This window comes from Helianthus annuus, chromosome 3, assembly GCF_002127325.2.
Source record: "Helianthus annuus cultivar XRQ/B chromosome 3, HanXRQr2.0-SUNRISE, whole genome shotgun sequence".
Taxonomy (NCBI): domain Eukaryota; kingdom Viridiplantae; phylum Streptophyta; class Magnoliopsida; order Asterales; family Asteraceae; genus Helianthus; species Helianthus annuus.
The window spans coordinates 129,778,791-129,803,050 of record NC_035435.2 but is presented as its reverse complement, the minus strand read 5'-3'; the positions used below and the strand labels follow the sequence as shown (position 1 = coordinate 129,803,050).

At 35.7% G+C, this 24,260-nt stretch overlaps 2 protein-coding genes and 1 long non-coding RNA gene across 3 annotated transcripts; all 3 read right to left on the bottom strand.

Annotated features, from left to right (window-relative positions):
• Window positions 1-93: 93 nt before the first annotated feature.
• On the bottom strand, window positions 94-5,839 carry LOC110929834 (plant intracellular Ras-group-related LRR protein 6). Its single transcript, XM_022173022.2, has 21 exons — window positions 5,576-5,839; window positions 5,290-5,353; window positions 5,031-5,167; window positions 4,860-4,946; window positions 4,720-4,795; window positions 4,553-4,627; window positions 4,384-4,453; window positions 4,220-4,297; window positions 4,049-4,109; window positions 3,879-3,957; window positions 3,694-3,784; window positions 3,168-3,228; window positions 3,000-3,067; window positions 2,855-2,922; window positions 1,994-2,131; window positions 1,808-1,912; window positions 1,593-1,717; window positions 1,363-1,459; window positions 637-711; window positions 404-459; window positions 94-331 (listed from the first exon to the last, which is right to left on the bottom strand). The coding sequence occupies exons 1-21, from the start codon at window positions 5,638-5,640 to the stop codon at window positions 259-261; spliced, it is 1,749 nt and encodes a 582-aa protein (XP_022028714.1). The 5' UTR covers window positions 5,641-5,839; the 3' UTR covers window positions 94-258.
• Window positions 5,840-7,974: 2,135 nt separating this feature from the next.
• Window positions 7,975-8,587, bottom strand: LOC110928044 (WD repeat-containing protein LWD1-like). Its single transcript, XM_022171284.2, has one exon. The coding sequence runs from the start codon at window positions 8,431-8,433 to the stop codon at window positions 8,104-8,106; it is 330 nt and encodes a 109-aa protein (XP_022026976.1). The 5' UTR covers window positions 8,434-8,587; the 3' UTR covers window positions 7,975-8,103.
• A 12,585-nt stretch (window positions 8,588-21,172) lies between these two features.
• LOC110928045 lies at window positions 21,173-23,407 on the bottom strand. The gene is made up of 4 exons (XR_002586098.2): window positions 23,149-23,407; window positions 22,871-23,077; window positions 21,925-22,003; window positions 21,173-21,826 (listed from the first exon to the last, which is right to left on the bottom strand). It is a non-coding gene; the product is annotated as an uncharacterized LOC110928045 (long non-coding RNA).
• Window positions 23,408-24,260: the final 853 nt, after the last annotated feature.

The window sequence follows — 24,260 nt, the reverse complement described above, 5'->3', positions numbered from 1 at the left end:
ATCTTAAGTTAAACAAGCTAAGCCCGGGCTTAAGCAAGCTCGGCTCGTTTACACCTCTAACGATAACCGGTCTCCGGTTGATCTTTGTAACAATGATGAAAACATTGTATGATAAGAAAATCACAAAGACCAAGCAACAATAAGTTTAGCATTATATTGACAATAAAAGGAAAAGAAAATACACACAAATACAAACACACACAACATCAAATAATATAGTTTTCCTAGAATCTATATCAATGAACATGTTTTGTACTCCTAGTAGGGTATTTTATCCTTCAGGTACATTAATACAGCTTTGGTTCCTCGATCAAGAATTGTTCTTCGTATGCTGCAAAAATTGTAAAAAGTTGGCATTTTTACGGATCGGGCATAGATATAAAAGATACAGCATACTGCATACCTTCTCAAAGGGTTCCCATCAAGTTGTAGCACTTGAAGACTCGGTTCTAGTAAACCCTGCAAAAACCAACTTTCAACATTAGAATTCTCTCTGCTAAAAGGACAACGAATTTGGTGCACAAATTAAAAACCTTTGAACTCGAAAAGGGTTTCATAACCGACCGAAACAGATCTTATTTTGTGCACAAATTAAGATTTAAGAACCTTGGAAACAAGTAAAAGTTGTGTACAAACCAGTTCAGGAGGAAGTGTGCTAATGTTATTGTCTGAAAGACGAAGCTCCTGAAGAGATGTAGCATTTTTTAAACCCTGCAACAAGCATTCAATTTATTAGAGTGAAGTTGTTATATAAATATAATAATTTTTATATAAGATAATATAATATAATGTATAACAAATTACATATAAATATTATTATATATAATTACGATATAGCAACTAAATAATATATTTATTATGTTAACAAATAAAATAAAGAGTAAACAGCCATTTTCGTCTTTGTGGTTTGTCCACTTATGCCAGTCCAAACTAAATTTCCAATTTGTGTACCATTTCTATCCCTAACATTTTTGAAACATGCCGGTTTAATCCAAAAAGTTAACTTTGACTATTAAATGAGGGGTAAAAAGGTAATCTTCCATTTTTATTTTCTTTTTTCTTTTTTTTTACACCTCTTTAATATAACACACACACACACACATATATATATATACACACAAATACAATCACCTATCTCTCTACACCCCCAACCACCGCCATCATAGCCACCACCACCACCACCTCATCTCCACCATCATCTCCAACAATTTCATAGGAATATTAATATAATAAATAAACAGCTAATTAATAATAAACGAGCCGAGCTTGAACACGAGCTCTTTGAAGTTATGCGAGCCCAGCTCAAGGTTAATCGCGCTTCGGCTCGTTTACACTCGTAACTTTAACCAACAAGAAAGTCACCTCGGGAACCAACTGAAGGGAATTTTGACTCATATCAAGAATTCTTAATTTCGGCAAACTTATTATATCCGCCCTCATCTCTGAAATCTGCATCCTCCTGTTCAGTAAAAGCAATTCATGAGTTACAGACTCAATCTGACCAAAAAGCAAATTATTTATAAAAATAAAAAATAAATAAATAAATAAAGTAAAAAAAAAAAAAAAAAAAAAAAAAAAAAAAAACACCTCACCTCAAATATAGTTCCTGCAACTGCATCAAATGAGAAAACGCAGGATTTTCTGGTAAACAACCCGCATTGCCACTTAGATCCAGAACCTGGAGCTTTGAAGCAGCTTGAAATCCATCCGACGGAATCTACAAACGATGGAAAACGAGATAATTATTTAAATCGCATGTGGATTGCTGAATAACCGTTAACGACAGCAATATTAAAATCTTGTTTACCTGTCTAAGTGGATTATTGTCGAGCTTCAAACACACAAGATTATGAAGTGACTCCAGGATTGCACTTGGCCATTCTTTGAACTTGTTCTTTGATAAAATCAAAGTCTGCAAGAACATTGATTATAAAAATACTACCAATATTTTTTTAAAAGACGCAAAATATATGCGAAAACAAGAAAAGGTAACCTCAAGGGAAGCACATGAAGAAAGTTGAACGGGTAGATCTTCAATTGAGTTCCTTGAGAGATCGGCTTTTGTAATATCAGTTGTCTCCCATACTTGTGGTGGAACGTCACTCAAGCCATGGCCTCCTAAAGAAAGCTCCTGACAAATAAGCATAGTAACATATATACAGAACGATTAGGTGCCAGTCTACAAGGGGTGTGCATGGTTCGGTTCGGTTCCCTGAAACCGAAACCGAAGTGTTCGGTTTTCAATTTTTGAAAACCGTTTGGTTTCGATTTTTTCGGTTTTAGCAATGGTTCGGTTCGGTTTTTTAGGTTTTTGGAACAGGTTACGTAAGGTTTAAAAATAAAAGGTATAATCGAAGATTTAAAAATCTTTCTTAGATGTTTACATTTAAGTTGATATATTCAACCTTTTTAATTAATATTGTTTACATAAACCTAAAATTCTAATCTATTTTTATGTTTCTCCAAAGTTTTATTAGGATATTTTCTGTTATAATACTTTGAAAATCATTTAACTTTTATGTTAAATTTTGTTTTTTTCTTGTAGGCAATGGATAAATCATTTCAAAGATAAATAAACATGTTAATCTTCTTATTATAAATATTTAACATTCAAGAATAATTGAATAAAATTAATAATTCCTAAATCAATATATAACAAACATTAAAAAATGATTTTTTAGGTTATTCGGTTCGGTTTTTGTGCAGTTCAGTTTTCGTTCGGTTCCGTTAAATCAGTTTTTTTGGTTTTCTGCTCACCCCTAGTCTACATTACCGTGATTACAAATACAAACATGGTTCATTTTCCTATCAAAATACAGTTACCAAGTCAATCAATACAGTAAGAAGATTAAACCTTTGAACCAAGAGATAACCGAGCAGCTCTAGCAATAACATTTTCTTTACTTTCAGATGGTCCACTCTCTGCATAATACATTAAGCATAATTTTTTTTTTTTTTTTTTTTTTTTTGCTTTATTAAAACCGGTAAGAACCAAGTACCTTCTTCAGCTGGAAGTCTACTTCGAAGAAACCTCAACAATGCAGGAGTGGGTCCCGTCACCAGAGAGCTACGTAAAAAACCATGAAAATTGTTGAATTAAGCTACCTTCACGAACATAAATCCACACAAGATCAAACAAACCAGAGAGGCGGTTCAATTGTTCAAACCTTCTAAGAGTCCGTATAGGATTGCCAGTGAGCACGAGCTTCCTCAAAGTTGTCATCAAGCCTAGGTAACATATACAGTTAATGCGGTAAAATATCGGATATCCGTCAACGACCGATATTTGAGATATAGGTTATCTCGGTGGGATTTCGGTAATTTTAATATCGCGCAAAATTTATATATATAGCAATTTAACACTAACAATTTAGTGATATATCGGGAAAATATCGGTCAATATCGCCAATAATATTGGTACCGATATTTGACACCGATATTGTACATGGGGACCGAAAACCGATATATCACCGATATTAACTGCATAGGGTAACAAGATTTTGAAGAACATTATAGTTGAATCTTAAATTTATTAAAGAGATATAATAAGTACGTATGTTGCATCATGTATAACCATAACAGATGCCGATGAAGAAATATATGCTAAATTAGGAACCAGTTATTAAATTTAATAAATGATATAGTTCTCGTTTTCTACTAAACGCTACTTGTATAATAAAATGCCAACCTTACCAATCTGAGGGGGAAGCCCAGACAGTGAATTATTAGATAAATCCAAAACCGAAAGCTTCAACTTGCATGCCTCCAGTGGAAACTCCTTTAACTGTAATAACGGATAAAACATAAGCACACGGAAATTAAAGAACAACGATGAAGAGTGGATTGATTACAAAATATTTCGACTTTGATGTTTCTACCTTGTTTGAATGAAGATCGAATGTCCCTAAATTTGTAAGTTCTCCTATTTCTGGCGGTAACGACGTCAGAAAGTTGTTCCTACATATTAAAAAAGGTCAAGTGTAAGCATAAACATCAGAAAGAATATAAACTAACAATGTTAGTTTTATCTACATGATTAGAAAAATACCCCATGTAGAATTCTGCTAACAAAGAGCAGCCCTTTATTGATGATGGAATCGATGCAATTTCTGCACCAGAATGACATGGAGAACGTATCACCAAATATAGATATAATATAACTAACTATATAAGATCAAAGTACAAAAGATCGAGGCAAAAAGGAACTTGAACTACTCACTGTTTTGATGAAAGTCAAGGCGAATGAGACGTGAAAGACTTCCGATACTCTCCGGGATATCAGTAAGTGCATTTTTCGCTGCATTATCAATGATAGAATTACGGCTTAAAGAACTGTGAGCATGTCAAGTGAGCTAAAAAATGAAAACAAAGCATGTGACTTGCCTGCAATAAGTTCAGTGAGAAAAGTCCATGATGCAACCAATTTCTCAGATAGCGTTGTCAGCTTATTTCCCTAAAAAAAACTAATGATTTACGCCCACTACCAAATATGCATAAACGACAACATGTGAGAAAAAAAAAATGAAGAACCGGTATCAACAGTTTGAGATACCTCTACATCTAACTTTGACATTTTTGAACAATTGCTAAGTTCTTCTGGCAAACTGGTGAGGCGATTGTTTGATGCCTATAAGCACGCACAAATTGCAGTGTAAGATAGTATGTCAATCGTAATTCGTAAGCATAAATTTTAAGACACGTTGCACTATACAGCCAAACCTTGAGATCTGATAAATCTAGACAGTTTCCAAGAGAGCAAGGAAGATCCTTAATTTGGTTGCCGGAACAATCAAACCTGTAAAACCACGTGTTCATAATTTTATATGAACTTATAGCCAAAAGTAAATAAAAAAACGTACTTTATCAAAGCAGTCGCGGATCCAACTTCTTCGGGTATCTCATTCAGCAAATTATTAGACACATCTAATGCCTTAAGTGATTTAAGCCTGTCATCAATGAACATAATAAAATACATTATAACAAACAAAAAAAATAAACGGTTAAATTTAACGGGCTGTAAAGTATCTTACTCTCCTATAGCAGTTGGAAGGTGAGAAAGCTTATTGTGGCTAACATTCAACACTGACAACAATGGTAAGTTTCTTATGTCTTCCTTTAGCAACTGAATTTCATTATGAGCCAATATCAGCTTCTGCAACTCAACTGCCTGCAACAATTAAAAAATATTCCAATTATAATTAAAACAACAATTTTGTGAAATATTAACAAGTGCCTAACATTAAAAAAATAATAATAATAATAATAATAAGAATAAATATTAATAAATACCTCCCACCAGTTTTCACCTTCACCAACTGCATCCAGACTTTTGTATACCTCATCTGGCACTTCCCTAAAGTTTATAAAAAAAAAATAAATAAAAAAAACATTTTTATCAAGAATTCAAAGAAATTACAATTTCTGTGAAGAGTTTTATAGATCTTGATGGTTAAAATGTGGGTTCAAACAATAAAAAATGAGTCTTTTTTAGCTAATTTCTTCAACATAATAGAAAATAAGATCCAAATGAATTGGGTATTGTAAAAGGGAAGGAAATCTAAATAATTGTTGTTACTTGAGAGAGCGATTTGAGAGATTGAGAGAGCCAGAAGCTCTGGCGGCTTTTAGCATCCGATCCATTGGTGTATTCTGCAGATCAGTTTACTCCGATGAGAATATGGGTCGAAGATGCATTGATTGTGTGTGTTTGTTTCAGCGGATCCGGTAGGAGGAAGCAAGATGCATTGATTGTGATAATGAAAGAATGCCCGTTAGATCTTGATTTGGCGCCTACCCATGTTTTACATCTGTCGCTGAACGAAGAAGAGTGCGTTTGATTTAGGGCTTGTTTTGTGATTTCTTTTCAAGGTAAAAAATCAAATACAAATAAACTTAACTTAACGTACAAAATGTATGAATCAAAGGAAAATACAAAAAAATGCGGTGGTATTTTTGTAATTACCAATAACTATCAAAATTACTCTACAAATCAAAATTACTCTACAAATGATCATGTAGAGTAATTTTGATTTTTGTAGAATAATTTTGTAAAATGTTCTTTCAGAGTAATTTTGTTCTTGTATGGTAATTATCAAAAGTACTCTACAAATGTATCAAAATTACTCTGAATCAAAATTACTTTACAAGTGAATAAAAATTACCCTGCAAGTTTATCAAACAACATACAATCCAAAATTACTCTACAAATGATCCTGTAGAGTAATTTTGTAAAATGATCCTGTAGAGTAATTTTGATCTTGTAGAGTAATTTTGTAAAAATGATCATGTAGAGTAATTTTGTTAGTATTTAGTTATAGGGTTTAGCTTTATGGTTTAGTTTTTAGCTTTTAGTTTGGGTGGGGGTAGGTGTTTTTTAGCTTTTTGGGGGGTGAGGGTTAGTTTTTTTTAGATTTTTTTTTTTTTTTTTTTTGGGGGGGGAGGGGGGGGAGGTTAGGTTTTTTTAGAGTTTTGGGGGGTGGGGTGGGGTTATGTTTTTAGGGATTGGGAGGGTTACTGTAATTTTGATAATTATTCTACAAGAACATTTTACAAAATTACTCTACAAGATCAAAATTACTCTATAATTTTGATAATTACCCTACAAGCAGATAATTACAAAAATGTCACCGTGTACTTTTTGCTTTTTCATGTTATCGTACATTTAGTAAGTTAACTTTATTTATACAGTAACTTTCCACTTCTTTTTAAACCAGCTACACTTATCGAGCTGAGTAGATGTACTTATTGAGCTTGAATAGGCTTACGAGTTTAAACGAGACTATTATTTGAGTAAGCTTCATTTAATATAGTGAATCTATACTATATAATTAATGTCGTGTATAAATATGATTCCTAATACATATGAAAAACTTCACCGGATACTACTAATCAAGTTTTTCTTTTGTTGACTTAATCTATTTTTGTCTCTCTAAATTCATACAACTTTGATTTACTATTCCAATCTTACGCAATTATCATGTTACCTTAATAACGTGTTTTTATCTCTGATTTTTAATGCTTGTGTGGTAATGCCATGCAATTTTCAATTAAGAAGATTAATGAAAAGCTTGGTCATCAAAAAACAACCCATCAAACCTTGTTTCCTAAATCCTCGATTCTTCAAAGTCACGTTCTTCAGGCACCCCCCCCCCCAAAACCCTCGAGCTAAATGGAGTCCTACGTTCTCATCAACAATAAAAAGAGCAGCCAATTTCATCACATATCTTTGTTGTTGAAAGATTTATCGAACCTTTATCAACTGATTCCATTCATTATCTACCTAGTGTTAGGTCTCGTGCAATTACTTGTTTCACTATATAATTAATGATGGTTGCTTGTGATAGTTATTCATATTATACACAATATTAAAGGAAATAAAGAAAAACAATGAATGCATCACATTGGTCCAGATGACACTAGCTTCTTTGTTTTTATATACAAAGGTGTGGAAATGAATCAAAGATACATAATATTAAATTAAATTAAATTAAATTAAATTAAATTAAATTAAAGGAAAGAAAGATAAACAATGAATGCATCTCATTGGTCCACGTGACCCTAGCTTCTTTCTTTTATATACAAAGGTACTAGGTTATATACCCGTAAGCTTCACGGGTTATGGGTTATGGATTGTGTTAAAAAAATTATATTTACAAAATAATTTTTTTATATGATTTCTTAGAATAACATGCAAACTCCCCTGCAAAGTATAATATAAACATGTAACGGAAAAAACAAAAATATAAAACCTTTTTTTCTAAATAGTTAAACGGGTCAACGCAAACCCGGACCTGTTTTCAATACGGGTCAACCCGAACCCGACACGTTTTTTTTAAAACAGGTTGTGTCGGGTTTGTGGCTCGTGTCAAGAATTGCCGCCCCTAGAACACCTATATGTGACACATAAGACATTTTATTCGACCAGCACTATGCACAGGTGCTTAGTTCTTGAACAATCACAACCAAAAAACTAAAAGTATTTAAATGGGTAAGAAGCAAATGCAAATGTCAGTGTATTCCCAAATCTATATAGGCTACAAGTCAGCCTAAAATCAATGCAACCAACCAAACACAATTACAAAAAAGACCAACATTTTAACACAATCATACCCTCAGAATCTGCAGCTTCGACGCAAAAGCAATGGCAACCAAATCCGGTTGCGAAGACGACCACAGCAACTGTTCAATCTCAGCACCCGTAGTACACGCCAAAATCGGATCCAACCCCCCTTCAACCGACTGCCCCATAGAACTCAAATCCCAAATAAGCGCTTGTGAATCATCACCCGCAGTACAAATATGACACAAACTATGCGGCGCCCACGCAATCGCATTCACACTCGCCTGATGCCTCTGCAGCTCCACAACCGGCAATGTCGGAAACCGAATATCCAACACAACCACCTTCGCGCTATCCATTATAATCGTCGCCATATACCTCGGATCCTACTTATTCCACCCAAGCCGAACCAACGGCGTATCCGGCTCAGAACTCTCGTAAATAATCGTCGTATGCGCCTAATGATGTAAATCGAACACACTCAATTTGACTGGTAGCACCCATTGTTTCCAAGTTAATGCAGACTACAAGAAGCATCCACAAGCCTATTAAACAAAGGTTAATATTACATTAATTACAATAGGGTGCAAAGAAAGAAACCTCATCTTCTTTTATAAAAAAGTAGTTACATATGAAAATATTAATAAAGAGAAAGAAAAAGGATTAAACCTTCTGTCACGACCCCCGACCCACCCTGGACGGAATCGGGAGCCGCGAGCAGTCCAGTGGTACCCGTGGTATCTGATTTATGCGGCAGCGGAAGTCTTTTATTACAGGATCTTTTCACCGTAAAATGCTCGTTTAATATATTATACAAAGTTTTTAGGGATAAATTCCCATAATTTACAATACGTTGATTCCACACAGAAATCATTATTTGCCAAAACATGTTTTATTTATTTATTCACAATGAGCCACTTTTCTGAGCTTGTAGTGCTTTACTGCACTTTTCCTGGATCACACAGATCACCTGAAACATGTTTGGAAAAGGTTTTATCAGCGGGGAAATACTGAGTGAATCAGTCTATTTTTCTAAAACGACCCGTTAGTTATAAATTACAGTATTAAGGGGAATTACAATGTTTCTGATATCAAACCAACTACCCACAGTACTTGTCACTCGACCATCCATTGGCTAGCCTATTTGTCCAATGGTGTCTGTGACTGTGGTCAGATCACCCCTTGGCCACCCGTTTGTCCAAGTGTGACGGGAAATAAGTAATGTATACAAAACCCCACATACCGGCTGTAATATGGTGATTACATAGACTTAATCCCTGTAATTATAACCTTTGAAAATAACTTGGAGTTTTGTAAACTTACTCACAAACTGTGAGAAAACAGTTTAAAAGAAGAATGACTCACATTGCATATTAACGAGCAAGATATAAGCCTACTGATTAGCCTTGATTAAACCTAATTTAACACAATGCACACACAGGCAGGTTAGTAACTAATACAGCAGTTACGTCAATTCACGAGATTAAACCCTCACAACGATTAATCAGTGCAATACTCGATAATTCAGTCGGATTCACAACGAATAACAGAGCATAGTCCGAATTCGAACAGCACTCTAATATTCAAGTCGAAATCACGACGAATAATCGAAGTACAAGCTCAATTTGAGCAGCACCCGGACTATCGTTGGATAGTTATAATCGATCGGACGTTGAATCGTAATAGCGGTCGAGTTATTACCCTGATTGCGGCAGCACCTCGTGATCGTGTGTGTGTGTTGTGGACTGTAATCGACCTAACTCGACGTACAGACAGCGATTCTACGTCGCTTTTGTTTCAACAGTTAAGTGCCAAGGTCGGCTATTTATAGCCAGAAATTCGACTCGCTTACGGACCGTATGACCTAACCCTTACGGTCCGTAAGGCTGACCGGTAGGCTTACGGTCCGTAAGGCTTAACCTTTACGGTCCGTAAAGGGTGCAACCTATTTCCTAGCCTAGCTGAGTTCGGGTCTTAGCTTTGATGACTCAAAAATCCAACCAATCAGCATCTAGCAACGATTTAAATTAGATAATTATCAATTAGGGTTTGCCCCCCTCGAGTTTTAGGGGCCCTGATCCTGATTCCGATTGTTCCGGAAATTTCAGGGTTTATGCCAAATCACTTGGGTGTCTCAATTAGGGTTTTCTTATTGGAAAATTATTATTCTAATTACGAGTTTTATTGACGGTTGTTACATCCTCCCCACCTTAAGAAAAATCTCGTCCTCGAGATTTATTGGAATAGATGAGGATATTTTCGCTTCATTTCTGATTCCAGCTCCCAAGTGTATTCTGGTCCTCTCTTTGAATTCCACTTGACTTTGACCAATACCAGTCGTTTATGCTTGAGGAATTTGACTTTTCGATCTTCGATCTCTAATGGTTTCTCTATGAATTTTAGTTTTTCGTTTACTTCTACATCTTGAAGAGGGACTACCAGGGATTCGTCTGATAAACATTTCTTGAGATTGGATACATGAAATACATCATGTACTCCTGCTAATTCTTCTGGTAGTTGTAAACGATAAGCTACTGGTCCTATTCGTTGAATCACGGGGAATGGTCCAACGTACCTTGGACTTAGCTTTCCTTTCTTACCGAATCGTACTACTCCTTTCCAAGGAGAGACTTTTAAAAGTACTTTATCTCCTACTTGGAATTCTAAAGGTTTACGACGATTGTCTGCATAGCTCTTCTGACGGTCTCGAGCCGTTTTCAATCTTTCCTTAATCTGAGTTATCTTGTCAGTAGTTTCTTGTACAATTTCAGGACCTGATAATTGACTTTCTCCGATTTCTGCCCAACATACTGGAGTTCTGCACTTACGTTGTCACACCCCGATTTCCACGTGTATCACCGGTGGGCCCAGTGGGAGGATTACCGTGACGTAGTTGGCAACAATATAGTCAAACCACACAAATGTATAAATGCACAGCGGAAGCTTTAAAGATAAATATATACTTCAACCTCTGGTGGTAATATCAAATATATTACAGAAGTCAAATGTATCCACAGCGGATCAAAATAATAATAAAGTATTGTTCATTCAGATACGGCATCGAGTTTGCGAGACTATTCGTGATGCTTAGGAAGCTAATACCAGCCAATTTCGTATAGTACCTGCACTTAATCTTTTTGGGGAAAATACGTCAGTTTACACTGGTAAATACATTCAACTGACACATTTGAAAATGTTTATTAAAATTGATTTGAATGCACAAGGCACAAACTCTTTTATAACTTGGGAAAATTATTAAAATCTTGTGAACGTATTACATGTTCTTTTATGCGTTCAGTAGCCCGGATCGTGTCGGGTTAAAGATTAATAGACACATCACATTGCGTAAAACCGTAGTATAGAAACCAACGGCTACGTCTTTTAATTAAGTGTCGACAATATATACCGGGTGTACGCCTACACCGGGATGTCGAGGTCGTGGCCATTTCGTAAAATGATGCCAAGGATATCCAGGACAACGGTCATTAACCCCCCCCCCCAAAGGCTTTTAAGAAACAAAACTGTTTAAATGAGCCGATCATAATATTTAATTAACCACCTAAGCGATGGAAGATATGATGCTCAATCAAGCGGTAATTATTATACCGTATCCCAAGCCCATATAGGGGAAATAAGTTAAAAGTATTTACCTTTGCAAGTATTATTCCTTAATTTGATTAAATCACCGATAGCTTTTACTGGGCTCCTAATCTGGAACGAAGGTTTTAATTAACCTCTTAGAATCCTAACGGGTCTTTATATTGGCCGTAGCCTAGACCGGTTGGTTCCGGAATATAAATATGGTTTAATCGCGCGAAAAGGCGAAAACCGAGAATGGAATGTGATTCTGCCCCAAACAAGTTCAGAGACTTGTTTTATATGGGTTCAAGGTTCACACTCTGGATTTTGGGGTCAAAATAATATAGTTTGACCCGTATCGGCTAATTTATGAAAACTAGTTTCACAAGCCGAACCGTGCGCGCAATAGGCGAAACGGTTAACCATGAGAGTCTTACGCTTATTTCCTAAGTTAATATGCCTTAAAGAGGTTGTGGTATCAGTAGGATACCTTCCGTGATGCCCGTAACGAGTTTAAGTTAATATTATGCCCCGTAGGGGCTTTTCGGTCATTTTAAAGACTTTTAAAGGGCTTTTCGAGTTCTACAGGAAATCTGAGTTTCCCGAACAGTTTATAAAGTCTAAAATACTTTATTTATTATTTAAAATCAGTAGCAACTGGAATCGGGTCAAAAGACCTTGTAGAACTCAAGTTTTGGCCGAAAAGGGCATATTCGGTATTTACCGAACCGTAGCCATAACCGCAGGTTATGAGCAAGGTAAAAATTATTAAAAATCTTTAAAATTCCAAAAATATTATTTTATAACAGTGGGTAAAAGTTTTGGTGACGAAATCTTGGTTTAGATAGGCGTTATGCTAATTGCGCCGTTTATTACAAAAGTTTCTTATAAATGCGCTATTTAGCATAACTCTCATTCTAGACCTCGGATTGACGTGAAACTTTAAGGACATGCTTATAATTTAATAAGCAAGGTTATGGTCCGTTCACGTGTCCGAATACTCGTTTTATTTTTTAAAAAGGCCGTTACGGTCAACTTTTAGGCGATTAACGGAAATGCGTAAAAGACTCGGACAAATCATGGACCGGTCATAGAGGCTTATACCACCATGTAACCTGGTCCTAAGAGAGTCCTAAGGCATATCTATACCTCACTAAAACGGGTCAGAACTGAAGTCAAAGCAAAAGTCAAACTTTTGCGACATTCGGCTCCGAACCGGGTTAATATAGCAAATGGTCGATTCAAACGAGCGTAAACAAGTTTATATACTTAATATCATGTTTTATGAGTGCCAAAACAGGTTTCATAGCATATACATTACAGATTATGTATAAAACGGCAAAATAGCTTTCCGTTGACTTTTTAAGTGCATGTTTGACTCGACATTTGACATAGTTAGAGTGGTGATCAGAGGGAACCCTTTTAGAGGTTTATTACCCACATAAATACCAACTCATAACCACTTTTGATCCGACAATTCACTGGACCATTTGTGAATTATCGCTATAACAACCGTTAGTTACGACGGTTGGGTTTATAAGCTAAATCTATGGAAATACAAGACCAAAATGGATTTGAATGACTTACAGAAGTTGGGTCTTGATTAGGGAACAGAGAGGAATGCTTGAGAGCTTTAGAATGATCAGTAGTTGAGTGTTTGAGTTGTGCTGAAGTTATGAGCATAACATGTCTATTTATAGTGCAACAAGGCACCCAAGATCATCACACAACACCCTACACTGATCATGGATGATGGGCAGGTGTCCCATAGAGCTATGGGTCGAGTAGGGGGCGCCCATGCCTCTTTTATTGGCGTTTTGATCATTCACAAGCTCAAAAGGCAAGAAAATACAAACTTTCTGCATCTGGGCGTCCAATGCGGCCCGCATGGGAGTTTCCATGCATTTGTACGCGGGTCGCCTGAGATTCAAACTTCAGGCGCGTAAAGGAGGTGGCTCGCGGCCCGCCTCAACTTAACCCAAAACACAACGCGGGTCGCGAGAGGCTTGATTTTCAGGTTTTTAAAATCTTTTATAATCATTACGAAATCCTGGTAATTAATAACGAAATCTTTCGTAATTATTAACCTGACCTTTCGGGTTTGAAGGGGTAACTTTGCGGTTTGGCCCTCGGTTAATTACAATTAAGGGCCTTGTGTTATTTACCCGCATTATTAAGTCCCCGGTTAATTTATTAATTATTCGGAAAGCCTTAACTTTCACTGTTGACGCTTTTAACCCTTCTCATACGAATTCGATCATAACTTTCTCGTTTTAAAACGGAACTTCGCGGAATTTATACAGTATATTCTAGTGAGCGTATAATACTGTTACAAAGCCTCGGGAGCGTTAAAGGGTCACTCAGAGGTATAATTAAACATGTTGACACAGTTAACCCCTGTAGCTTGTAATCTCTCACTTTCTTCCGCGTTTCGCTTCCGTACGATCCATGATTCATTCGTTTGAAGGTACAAGCACCATTTAGGGTTACCATACAGTATATTTACCCTTGCTTGACATCTATAACCCTCGAATTTACATACATTCAAGGTTTGTCAAAATTAGTCCTTTATTTAATATCAATGCCACGTGTAATCAAATGACACGTGTTAACACATCATTGGACACAAAAATTCGAGGTGTTACATACGTCCGTACAGTGCTTCGAATGGTGCAGCTTCGATGCTTGAATGATAACCATTGTTATAGGAGAATTCAATTAATGGCAAATGGCTATCCCAATTACCACCAAAGTCAATTACACATGCTCAGAGCATGTCTTCTAGAGTTTGTATTGTCCTTTCACTCTGTCCGTCTGTTTGTGGATGATAAGCAGTACTTAGATTTAGTCGAGTTCCCATTGCTTTCTGAAAACTTTTCCAAAAATGAGAAGTAAAACGACTATCTCTATCCGATATAATGGAGAGCGGGACTCCATGTAAGGATACTACTTCATCTACATACAACTTGGCTAACCTTTCCATGCTAAAGGTTTCTTTCATTGGTAAGAAATGAGCTGACTTGGTTAATCGATCGACAATTACCCAAATAGCATCATTACCTTTTCTGGTTCTGGGTAACTTAGTAACAAAATCCATTGTTATGAGTTCTCATTTCCATACAGGCATTTCTAACTGTTGTAGTAATCCTGAGGGTTTCTGGTGTTCAGCCTTAACTTGTGAACAAGTTAAACACTTGGATACGTATTCGGCTATATCCTTTTTCATTCCTATCCACCAGAAATTATTCCTTAAATCTTGGTACATTTTATTGTTTCCTGGGTGCATGGTATACCTAGATTTATGAGCTTCTTCTAAAATCTTATTTCTTAACTCTCCTCGCTTAGGTACCCAAATTCGTTTCTTATGGAATTTCCAAATTCCATCATTTCCTTGTTCTAGTTCTTTTATATAACCTTTCATTCCTTCAGCATCCTCTTGGATTGCTGTTTTCTGAACTTCTTTGATTTGTTCCATTACATCTACTTGTAGATTTAACCTCAGAGCACGGACTCGTTTCTGTTTCTCATGGTACTTACGACTTAAGGCATCTGCAACTACATTTGCCTTTCCTTCGTGATATTGGATATCACAGTCGTAATCGCTTAGCATCTCCATCCATCTTCTTTGCCTCATGTTTAACTCTTTTTTGCCCAAATATATATCTTAAACTCTTATGATCTGTATAAACAGTAAACTTACTTCCATACAGATAATGTCTCCATATCTTAAGGGCAAAAATTATGGCTCCTAATTCTAGATCATGAGTCGTATAATTTTCTTCGTGCTTTTTCAATTGTCTAGAAGCATACGCAATTACCTTCTTGCGTTGCATTAACACACATCCGTATCCTAATTTTGAAGCATCACAATATACTTCGAAATCTTCGGTTCCTTCTGGTAAAGCTAGGATTGGTGCATTCGTCAATCTATGCTTTAAAATCTTAAAGGCTTCTTCTTGTCTAGGTCCCCATTCAAACTTAGTAGTTTTACAGGTTAACTTAGTTAAAGGTACGGCTATCTTAGAGAAATCTTTGATAAATCGTCTATAGTATCCAGCTAAGCCTAGAAAACTTCTTATCTCCATAGCTGTTTGTGGGACTTTCCACTTTGTAATTGCTTCTATCTTAGCAGGATCTACATGGATACCTTCATGATTTACCACATGACCTAAGAATTGTACTTCTTGTAGCCAAAATTCACATTTCGAGAATTTGGCATAAAGCCTTTCTTTTCTTAACAAAGTTAAGAGAACGTGTAAGTGTTCACAATGTTCTTTTTGGCTTTTGGAATAAATAAGTATGTCGTCGATGAAAACGATCACAAATTTATCCAAGTATGGTTTACAGATTCGATTCATCATGTCCATGAATGCTGCTGGGGCATTTGTTAATCCAAAGGGCATGACTGTAAACTCATAATGACCATACCTAGTTCTGAAAGCAGTTTTAGGTATGTCTTCTTCTTGTACTTTCAACTGATGATATCCGGATCTTAAATCTATCTTAGAGAAATACCTAGCTCCTTGCAATTGATCAAAAAGATCATCAATCCTAGGTAATGGGTATCGATTCTTAATCGTAACCTTGTTCAATTCTCTATAATCGATACACATTCTCATTGATATCTTTCTTTTTCACAAACAGTACTGGTGCACCCCAAGGGGATGAACTTGGTTGTATGAATCCTTTGCTTAATAATTCATCTAATTGCTTTTTCAATTCTAGCATTTCGGTAGGTGCTAATCTATATGGTGCTTTGGCTATTGGTGCAGTACCTGGAATTAAATGAATTCTAAATTCTACTTCTCTATCAGGTGGTAATCCAGGTAATTCTTCTGGAAAAACGTCGGGGTATTCTGAGACTATGGGAATATCCTGAAGTTCCTTATCTTTAGTGTTAATGATTACTGAAATCATATACACCATTTCCTGCTTTCTCGAATAGCTTGCCAATTTCATTACTGAAATAAATTTCAGTGGCTTTCGAGGTTTATTTCCAGTAATTAAAATTACTTCTCCTGTGGGGGTTTGAATTTCTACTGCATTTTTATCACATAGGATTCGTGCATGGTTGGCTATTAACCAATCCATTCCTAATACTACATCGAATCCGGCTAAATTCATTGGTAACAGATTTGCAGAAAATTTATGGCCTAATAGTTCTATTTTTCCTTCTTGCCAGACTTTATCTATTTTCACAGAATTTCCTTCCGCGGTTTCAACTGTGAAAATTTGCCTAAGAGTGGTTAAAGGTAACTTGAGAGCTTGACAAAATGAAGTATTAATAAAACTTTGGTTCGCACCAGAGTCAAATAATACTTTTGCAAATACGTCATGTACTAGGAACGTACCAGCTATCACATCTGGAATGAGTTCGGCCTCTTGAGTGGTCAGCTGGAATGCGCGTACATTCTTCTTGGTTGCTCCTTCAGCTGGTTTAGCTTTGTTGTCTACTGGTTTAGCTAGCTTAGGAAATTCGGATTGAAAATGTCCCCTTTCTCTGCAGTTATAACAAATTCTTGTTTTCTTCCTGCAGTCTTCCTCACGATGTCCTTTTGCCTTGCAAAAATTGCAAACTATATTGCATTGTCCATAATGCTTCTTTTTGCAATTTCTGCAGAAAGGAGGTGATGAGGATTGCCCTGTTCCTCTTTTCTTGGTATTACCCATACGAAATCCTTGGGTAATCTTCTGAGCTATTTCCTTCTTCCGGTCTTCTTCTCTTGTGCGCACCAATTCATCTGTTAGGGTATTAGCTAATTCTACAGCATCGTCAATGGTACGAGGTCTCGCAGCTTTAACAATGTTTCGGATATCACTAATTAACCCCCAGATGTAACGGGAAATGAGTACCGGTTCTGGCGAAGCCAGTGTTGGCACCACCCTTGCGTATTCAAAGAATGTCGAAGTATAGCCCCGGCAATCTACCCCTGTCATGCGGTGACTTAGGAATTTGTTTGCCATTTGATCTTTTTCATATTCGGGACAGAATTTTCTTTCTACAAGATTCTTAAATTCTTCCCAACTCATGGCATAGGCTATCCTTCTTCCTTTTGCCTGGAGGACCGTGTTCCACCATTCTAGTGCTCCTTCTTTGAACAGATTTGATGCATACATCACTTGATCCTCTTCGGCACATTTGCTTATTGCAATTACTGCTTCGGTTTTCTCTAACCAGCGCAGTGTTGCAGTTGCCCCTTCGTTACCTGCAAATTCAGTGGGTTTGCAAGCAAGAAATTCTTTGTAAGTGCAACCGGATGTTGCAGCTTTTATTCTTTTTAGAAGTGGGACTTGTTGCGGATCATGATCGTTATGATTGCCGCCTCCATTTATGCTGTTACTGTCGTTATCTTCCAGAGTACGTTTACTAGGATGTAATTGTTGTGGTTCGGCAGGTTTTTGAACAACAGCCACAATTTCTGGAATAGCATGAGCTATCCCTTGGGCGATAAAGTGCTCAATATCTTGTCGGGTTATATATTGATCTTCCTGTTCTTGCTCAGATTGATTTACTTCATTAATTGGTTCATTGTTAGCGTTTTCCATCTGCTAATTAGTAGGAATTGTTAGTGTCTAACTTAATAACCAAATTAGCACAGATGAGCACATAATTTATCACAACATACAAGCATAACCAAAATTGTCGATTTCTCGACTTTCATTTTGTTATTGTATATTGTATATGCATCCGTACACACCGTATCTTACAAAGTTTTATTGCCCATTTTACAAAGTTTTACTACATTAGTTATAATACAGACAAACTTTTTCCAGCCCTTCCTATCTTTTGGTCCACTGGCAGTTTCAGTACGACGCTCCCTCTCGTCGTACTTCCAAGAGATCTGCTCCCCATTTCCCGGATCCTATTCCCGGTGCCTATCAGTTCTTCACCAAACTGACGTAACTCAGCTAAATTTTCATAGCTCATTGGCGGATTAGGGATAGGTTCTGGATCAAACTGTGGGAGAAAACTATAGGGACTATTAACTATATTTTGGAATTGCCAGTCATTAGTCCACCATTCCTCCATTTGGCCTAATGGTCTGGTGTGAACTAGTGGGTCTGGAATAGCTGGTCCTAGGTTTAGTGGGAAGTGGGCTGTAGCAGGATAAGAGAAGAGATTATCGTTGATAGGCTCTAGAACATCACAATTATCCAGTAGGCGGTCTATTTCGTCCTGGAACGTGATTTCCTCAGACTGTTTAGAGCTTTCGCCAATTTCTATTCCTTTTTGCTTAAGATCTATTCCTATTTCCTTTTCTGATGGTTTAGAACTTTCTCCAGTTTCTATTTCCTTTCCCTTGTTCATACTTACAGGATTTTCTATTTTAGGAAGTCTCCTAGTGGCCGGTTTCCTACGGCGTACTTTCCTCCACCCTACGTATCTTCTTTTCTTTTTAGGTTTGGCTTTTTCCAGCGGTGGAGCTTTGAATTCCACAGGTTCTTCTATGTCAGCAGTGTAACCAGTAAAGTCGTAAAAGACTTCGATAGGCACTGGATATAAGTTGAGATTCTGGAATGCTTCCGATATCTCATTCATGCTGCATAGTATATATGCAAAATACAAGAATGCAATGTTAAAACTTTGGAACAAAGTTTAACAAACAAACACTGAAGTTTTATTGCATACTAATTTGTACAGAGGACAACAGAAATAAACATGCTAAGATTTTATTTATTTACTGGATAGTGATTTTGCTTACTAGTCCAACTTATCAGATATTTAGAGGTTTGCCTTTTCTGCTACAGAAGCTAGCATATAAAGATTTGCCCATTTCTTGTCTATTTTATCTTCCCAATGTGTACTATTACCAAATTCTTGGACTTCTGGGTTAAACCTAACTCTCTTGGTTCGGGGTTTCTTTTTCTCCTGGCTCTTTTTAAGTATCGAATCCCTTTTCTCTGGGGAAAGAGGATTCTCATAGTTTGCCTTGCAGACAAAGATTCCTTCTTCTAGGTTTACTGGGTTTTTAGAAGAAGATGCAATATCTAATTTGTGGTAGATAGCAGACAGCTTTTGTTTACCCATACTGTAACTAACAAATAGTCAGTTAATAAAACAAATAATCACAGAATGATAACTAGTAGGATTAAGTATTTTGTCAAATACTTAATTCCGTAATAGGCTTAAATCAGTGGCTCGATCAGTGGCTCAGTAGTTATTAATTATTAGCTCTGATACCACCTTCTGTCACGCCCCCCTCGAGTTTTAGGGGCCCTGATCCTGATTCCGATTGTTCCGGAAATTTCAGGGTTTATGCCAAATCACTTGGGTGTCTCAATTAGGGTTTTCTTATTGGATAATTATTATTCTAATTACGAGTTTTATTGACGGTTGTTACACCTTCATCACAAGCTAAGGGTCAACTGTGATGCCCTTTATGCAGGAACAATTTTAAAGTTAAGTTAGTAAATATAACTACATTGTAAAATTAAATTTATGTTAAGTTAGTAAATATAATTATATTGTAAAGTTAAATTTATTAGAGTGATTTCTAAGTGGTACCAGCAATCAACAAAAAATCACATGTGACATTAAACAACATAAAATCCACCACTAATCCCTGGAACAGGCAGCTACAAGAAATAATAGAACTTCAACAGTTTTGAACCATAAGGTTGTGGTTCTGCAGAATAAGAAAAAGAAAAAAGGTACATTTTAATGTAAAGATATTATTATTATTATTATTATTATTATTATTATTATTATTATTATTATTATTATTATTATTATTATTATTATTATTATTATTATTATTATTATTATTATTATAAAGTGTAGCTTGTAAACCTTTCGTTGCATGAAAGTACTCCAACTGATTCAATTTCAACTGACCCTTGTATATAATAGTTCTGCAACCAAAGCCAAATCAATTAGATTCATTTACCCATAGAAATTTTAAGAAAAATGATCAAAAACGAACTCAAATTCAGAAAACAATAATTGTAGCAATTATAGAGGTGACTAACATATGGTTTGTTGACTCCAAATGAATCCATCGGGCATCTCCCTACCCCAATCAAAATGCTCCTCCTAGCTAAGGCTTCCGCTATAGAAATCTTGCTGCTCACAATCCTCCAAACAAAACAATTAACCTTCGGAATGGCTAAAGAGCTTCATTTGAAAAGCTGGTCTTGATTGATATGCTGATAGAATGTCTGTTGCTATATCCTTTCTCACCTGATTAGGGGGGTGTTTGGCCTAGCTTTTTTTTAACAAAGCTTATAGCTTTTTTAGCTTTTTTTACAAAATAAGCTTAATTTGGTGTTTGGTTTAGCTTTGTAAGCTTATGCTTATTAGCTTATATAAGCTAATTTAAAGAAGCTTATTTGAAGATGGTTTTTTAGCTTATTTGAAGAAGCTTCTTTGTGTAAGGGCAAATGATATAAAATAAGCTATAAGCTACTTTAAAATATAAGCATAAGCTACTTTAAAATATAAGCATAAGCTCAAAAATAAAAGCTAGGCCAAACACCCCCTAACAGAGAACTCAACCCACGCCCCACCCAACTTCCATTTCCAGTTATCATTTCTGTCATTGATGGCTTGTTGCTTCAATAAACCCATAAGTTGATATGCTTCAGCCTTTTCATCATCCGAATCAAGAAGCCTCTTCCATCTTAAATCCTAAAATAACTTACGACCATTATGGTGTAATCATATACCTATCACAACCAAAAGATTTCTCAGTCCTTAACCAAATTGATTTCAACTCCTTGAAGGTTCCGGACACACAAACAACCACCAATTACTTTAATAAAAAAACATAATATTTCATCATAAACAAAACAAAGAACGACCAAAAATATCTCAAAAGTCTTTATTTATGAATTCTCACATAATGTTAGCTTTTTTACCTTTAACAACCGGCCACCAAAAAAGGTTATAAAATTTCGATTGTTAGCCATAGCCACAAGGATTATGTTTATTAAAACCCTTTTATTTAAACCCAAGGAAATATTTAAACCAAAAGTAACCCAATTTTGTGGCTTTTTTTAGACAACCCACATCAACAAAAACCTTAACAAACCTCCTTCCAGTTTTGGTAAACAATCCACAAAATATTAATTAAAAAAAAATCATTATCGACCAACCGCAACCACCACTATCGACCATCACCACCGCTTTCATTCCGGCCGTTCGGTCACTGGAAACCATCATTATCATCATCTCTTCGTCTCCGACCACTGCTAAGCACAATTTCAGTTCTTCCAATTTATTTTCTATTTTTTTTCCTAAAACTGAAGTAAAAGTTAAAGATCAATAGAGATTAGAGAATGCATACCTCCATAACTGATGATGATCATTTGATAAACATGAAATTGAAATTTGATTTTGTTACTAAACTCATAGTTGGCTTCAATCTACATCATTAAACAACCAGACCGTTAATTTTGATAATTCACCAATGAATCATATCTTGAACTAATAAAAAAAGATGAAAACAAAACAAAAAAAAACCATCGAAAATCATGTTTAAGAAACATAACATAGCACACAAAAAGATCAATAAGTTTACACATGTGGATTGGTCCAAAAACCTCTACTTCAGGATTGCTTACCACTGTGCTACAGTTTATTTATGAATATTGTGTAGTGTTTTGAGATTAAAAAAATCTGAAAAAGTACTTAAACAAACACAAATGTCTAAAATCAACTTTGGGGCAAATATGGTAATCGAAGCTTCTCTAACAGCCATAGTCATGGATCCATCTAGCTGAACACATTTTACACCAATCAGCCAATATCACAAAGTTACACATTTCTCTTAATGCTATCTTTATCCTTAACTATAGTTGTTTCTCCTCTTAACGTAACAAAATCATCAAAAAAAATTAAAAATTCTCAAAAATAATTCAGCACATAGAACTATTAAAATTCAAGATTATGACATAAGTTATGAATTTAATGTTTAAGACCATCGAAAACAGACCGTTAGATACGATTGGAAAATAGAGCAAATAGTTACGAACCTCTTTAACCACTTTGAAATAAAGTTCAGAAAAAACATAGTCAGTTGTGATAATTTGAAGTACTGAACAACTAAACATCCACTTATATTGTAAAAAAATGGGTAATAAAAGTCAATTTTATTGAAGCATTTCATCAAACACTTGGCATGCATCTTCAAACCATTCAATTTTAAACAAAGTAAAGAATATGAAACCCAATAAATGTACATACAACCAACGTATAGATATAAAACATAGGAACTCAGAACGTCTACTAACCTTGATTGCGGATCAGAGAAAAAGCAAATAAAATACGAATCAACAAAATCGAGTATACATGCCAAAATCTGAAATATGAATCGCATTTCAGTCAAGACAGTCAGAAGATTATTCACGGACTGGGAGTAATCTAGTGGTAAAGTCAGTTTCATGGATATTCCATTGCTCTATTCGAAACATCCTCATCGATTACCCCACATACGAACCCTATAAATTCAATTTTGTGTTAATAAACAACATGACAAAAAAAGAACACATATGAAAGTAGGATTCCTAACCTGGTGAATCTGTTCATCATTTTGAACAGCGACGATGAGATCTCTAGGGTTTGCTGAGTCTCATCATTTAGTTCACCAACGGGAGAAAGCTTACCTAAACTTCAAGATCCAAACAAAAAATCGTTGAATGATGGAATAGATTTAGGTATGGGTGTGGGAGAACTGCGTAGTAGGATTAGGGCTTCGTGAAAAAGAAGAAGTGTTTATATGGTTCTGTATTAACTTTTTTGGAGCAGGTTATGAAACGGGGTGTGGAGCGGGAATCCAAATTTGAATCCAATATTGGCCGCCAAACACACGTGATATGGAGATTTGACTTTAGGATTTATAAAAATAAAACAGAATTCTCACAAAATGACACATCACATGGAAGGAAAGAGGGGGTTTGTGGAGGTGACACGTGGCATAGATAAGTTTTGTTTTATGAATATTGTGTAGTGTTTTGAGATTAAAAAAACTGAAAAAGTACTTAAACAAATACAAATGTCTAAAATCAACTTTGGGGCAAATATGGTAATCGAAGCTTCTCTAGCAGCCATAGTCATGGATCCATCTAGCTGAACACATTTCACACCAATCAGCCAATATCACAAAGTTACACATTTCTCTTAATGCTATCTTCATCCTTAATTATAGTTGTTTCTCCTCTTAACGTAACAAAATCATCAAAAAAAAAAAAAAATTTCTCAAAAATAATTCAGCACATAGAACTATTAAAATTCAAGATTATGTCATAAGTTATGAATTTAATGTTTAAGACCATCGAAAACAGACCGTTAGATACGATTGGAAAATAGAGCAAATAGTTACAAACCTCTTTAACCACTTTGAAATAAAGTTCAGAAAAAACATAGTCAGTTGTGATAATTTGAAGTACTGAACAACTAAACATCCACTTATATTGTAAAAAAATGGGTAATAAAAGTCAATTTTATTGAAGCATTTCATCAAACACTTGGCATGCATCTTCAAACCATTCAATTTTAAACAAAGTAAAGAATATGAAACCCAATAAATGTACATACAAAAATCTCATCCAAAGTGTCTCGCTGACTGCGGTTGCCATAGCCCGGTATTCGGCTTCAGATTGTTTCTTCGATTTCCATGAGACA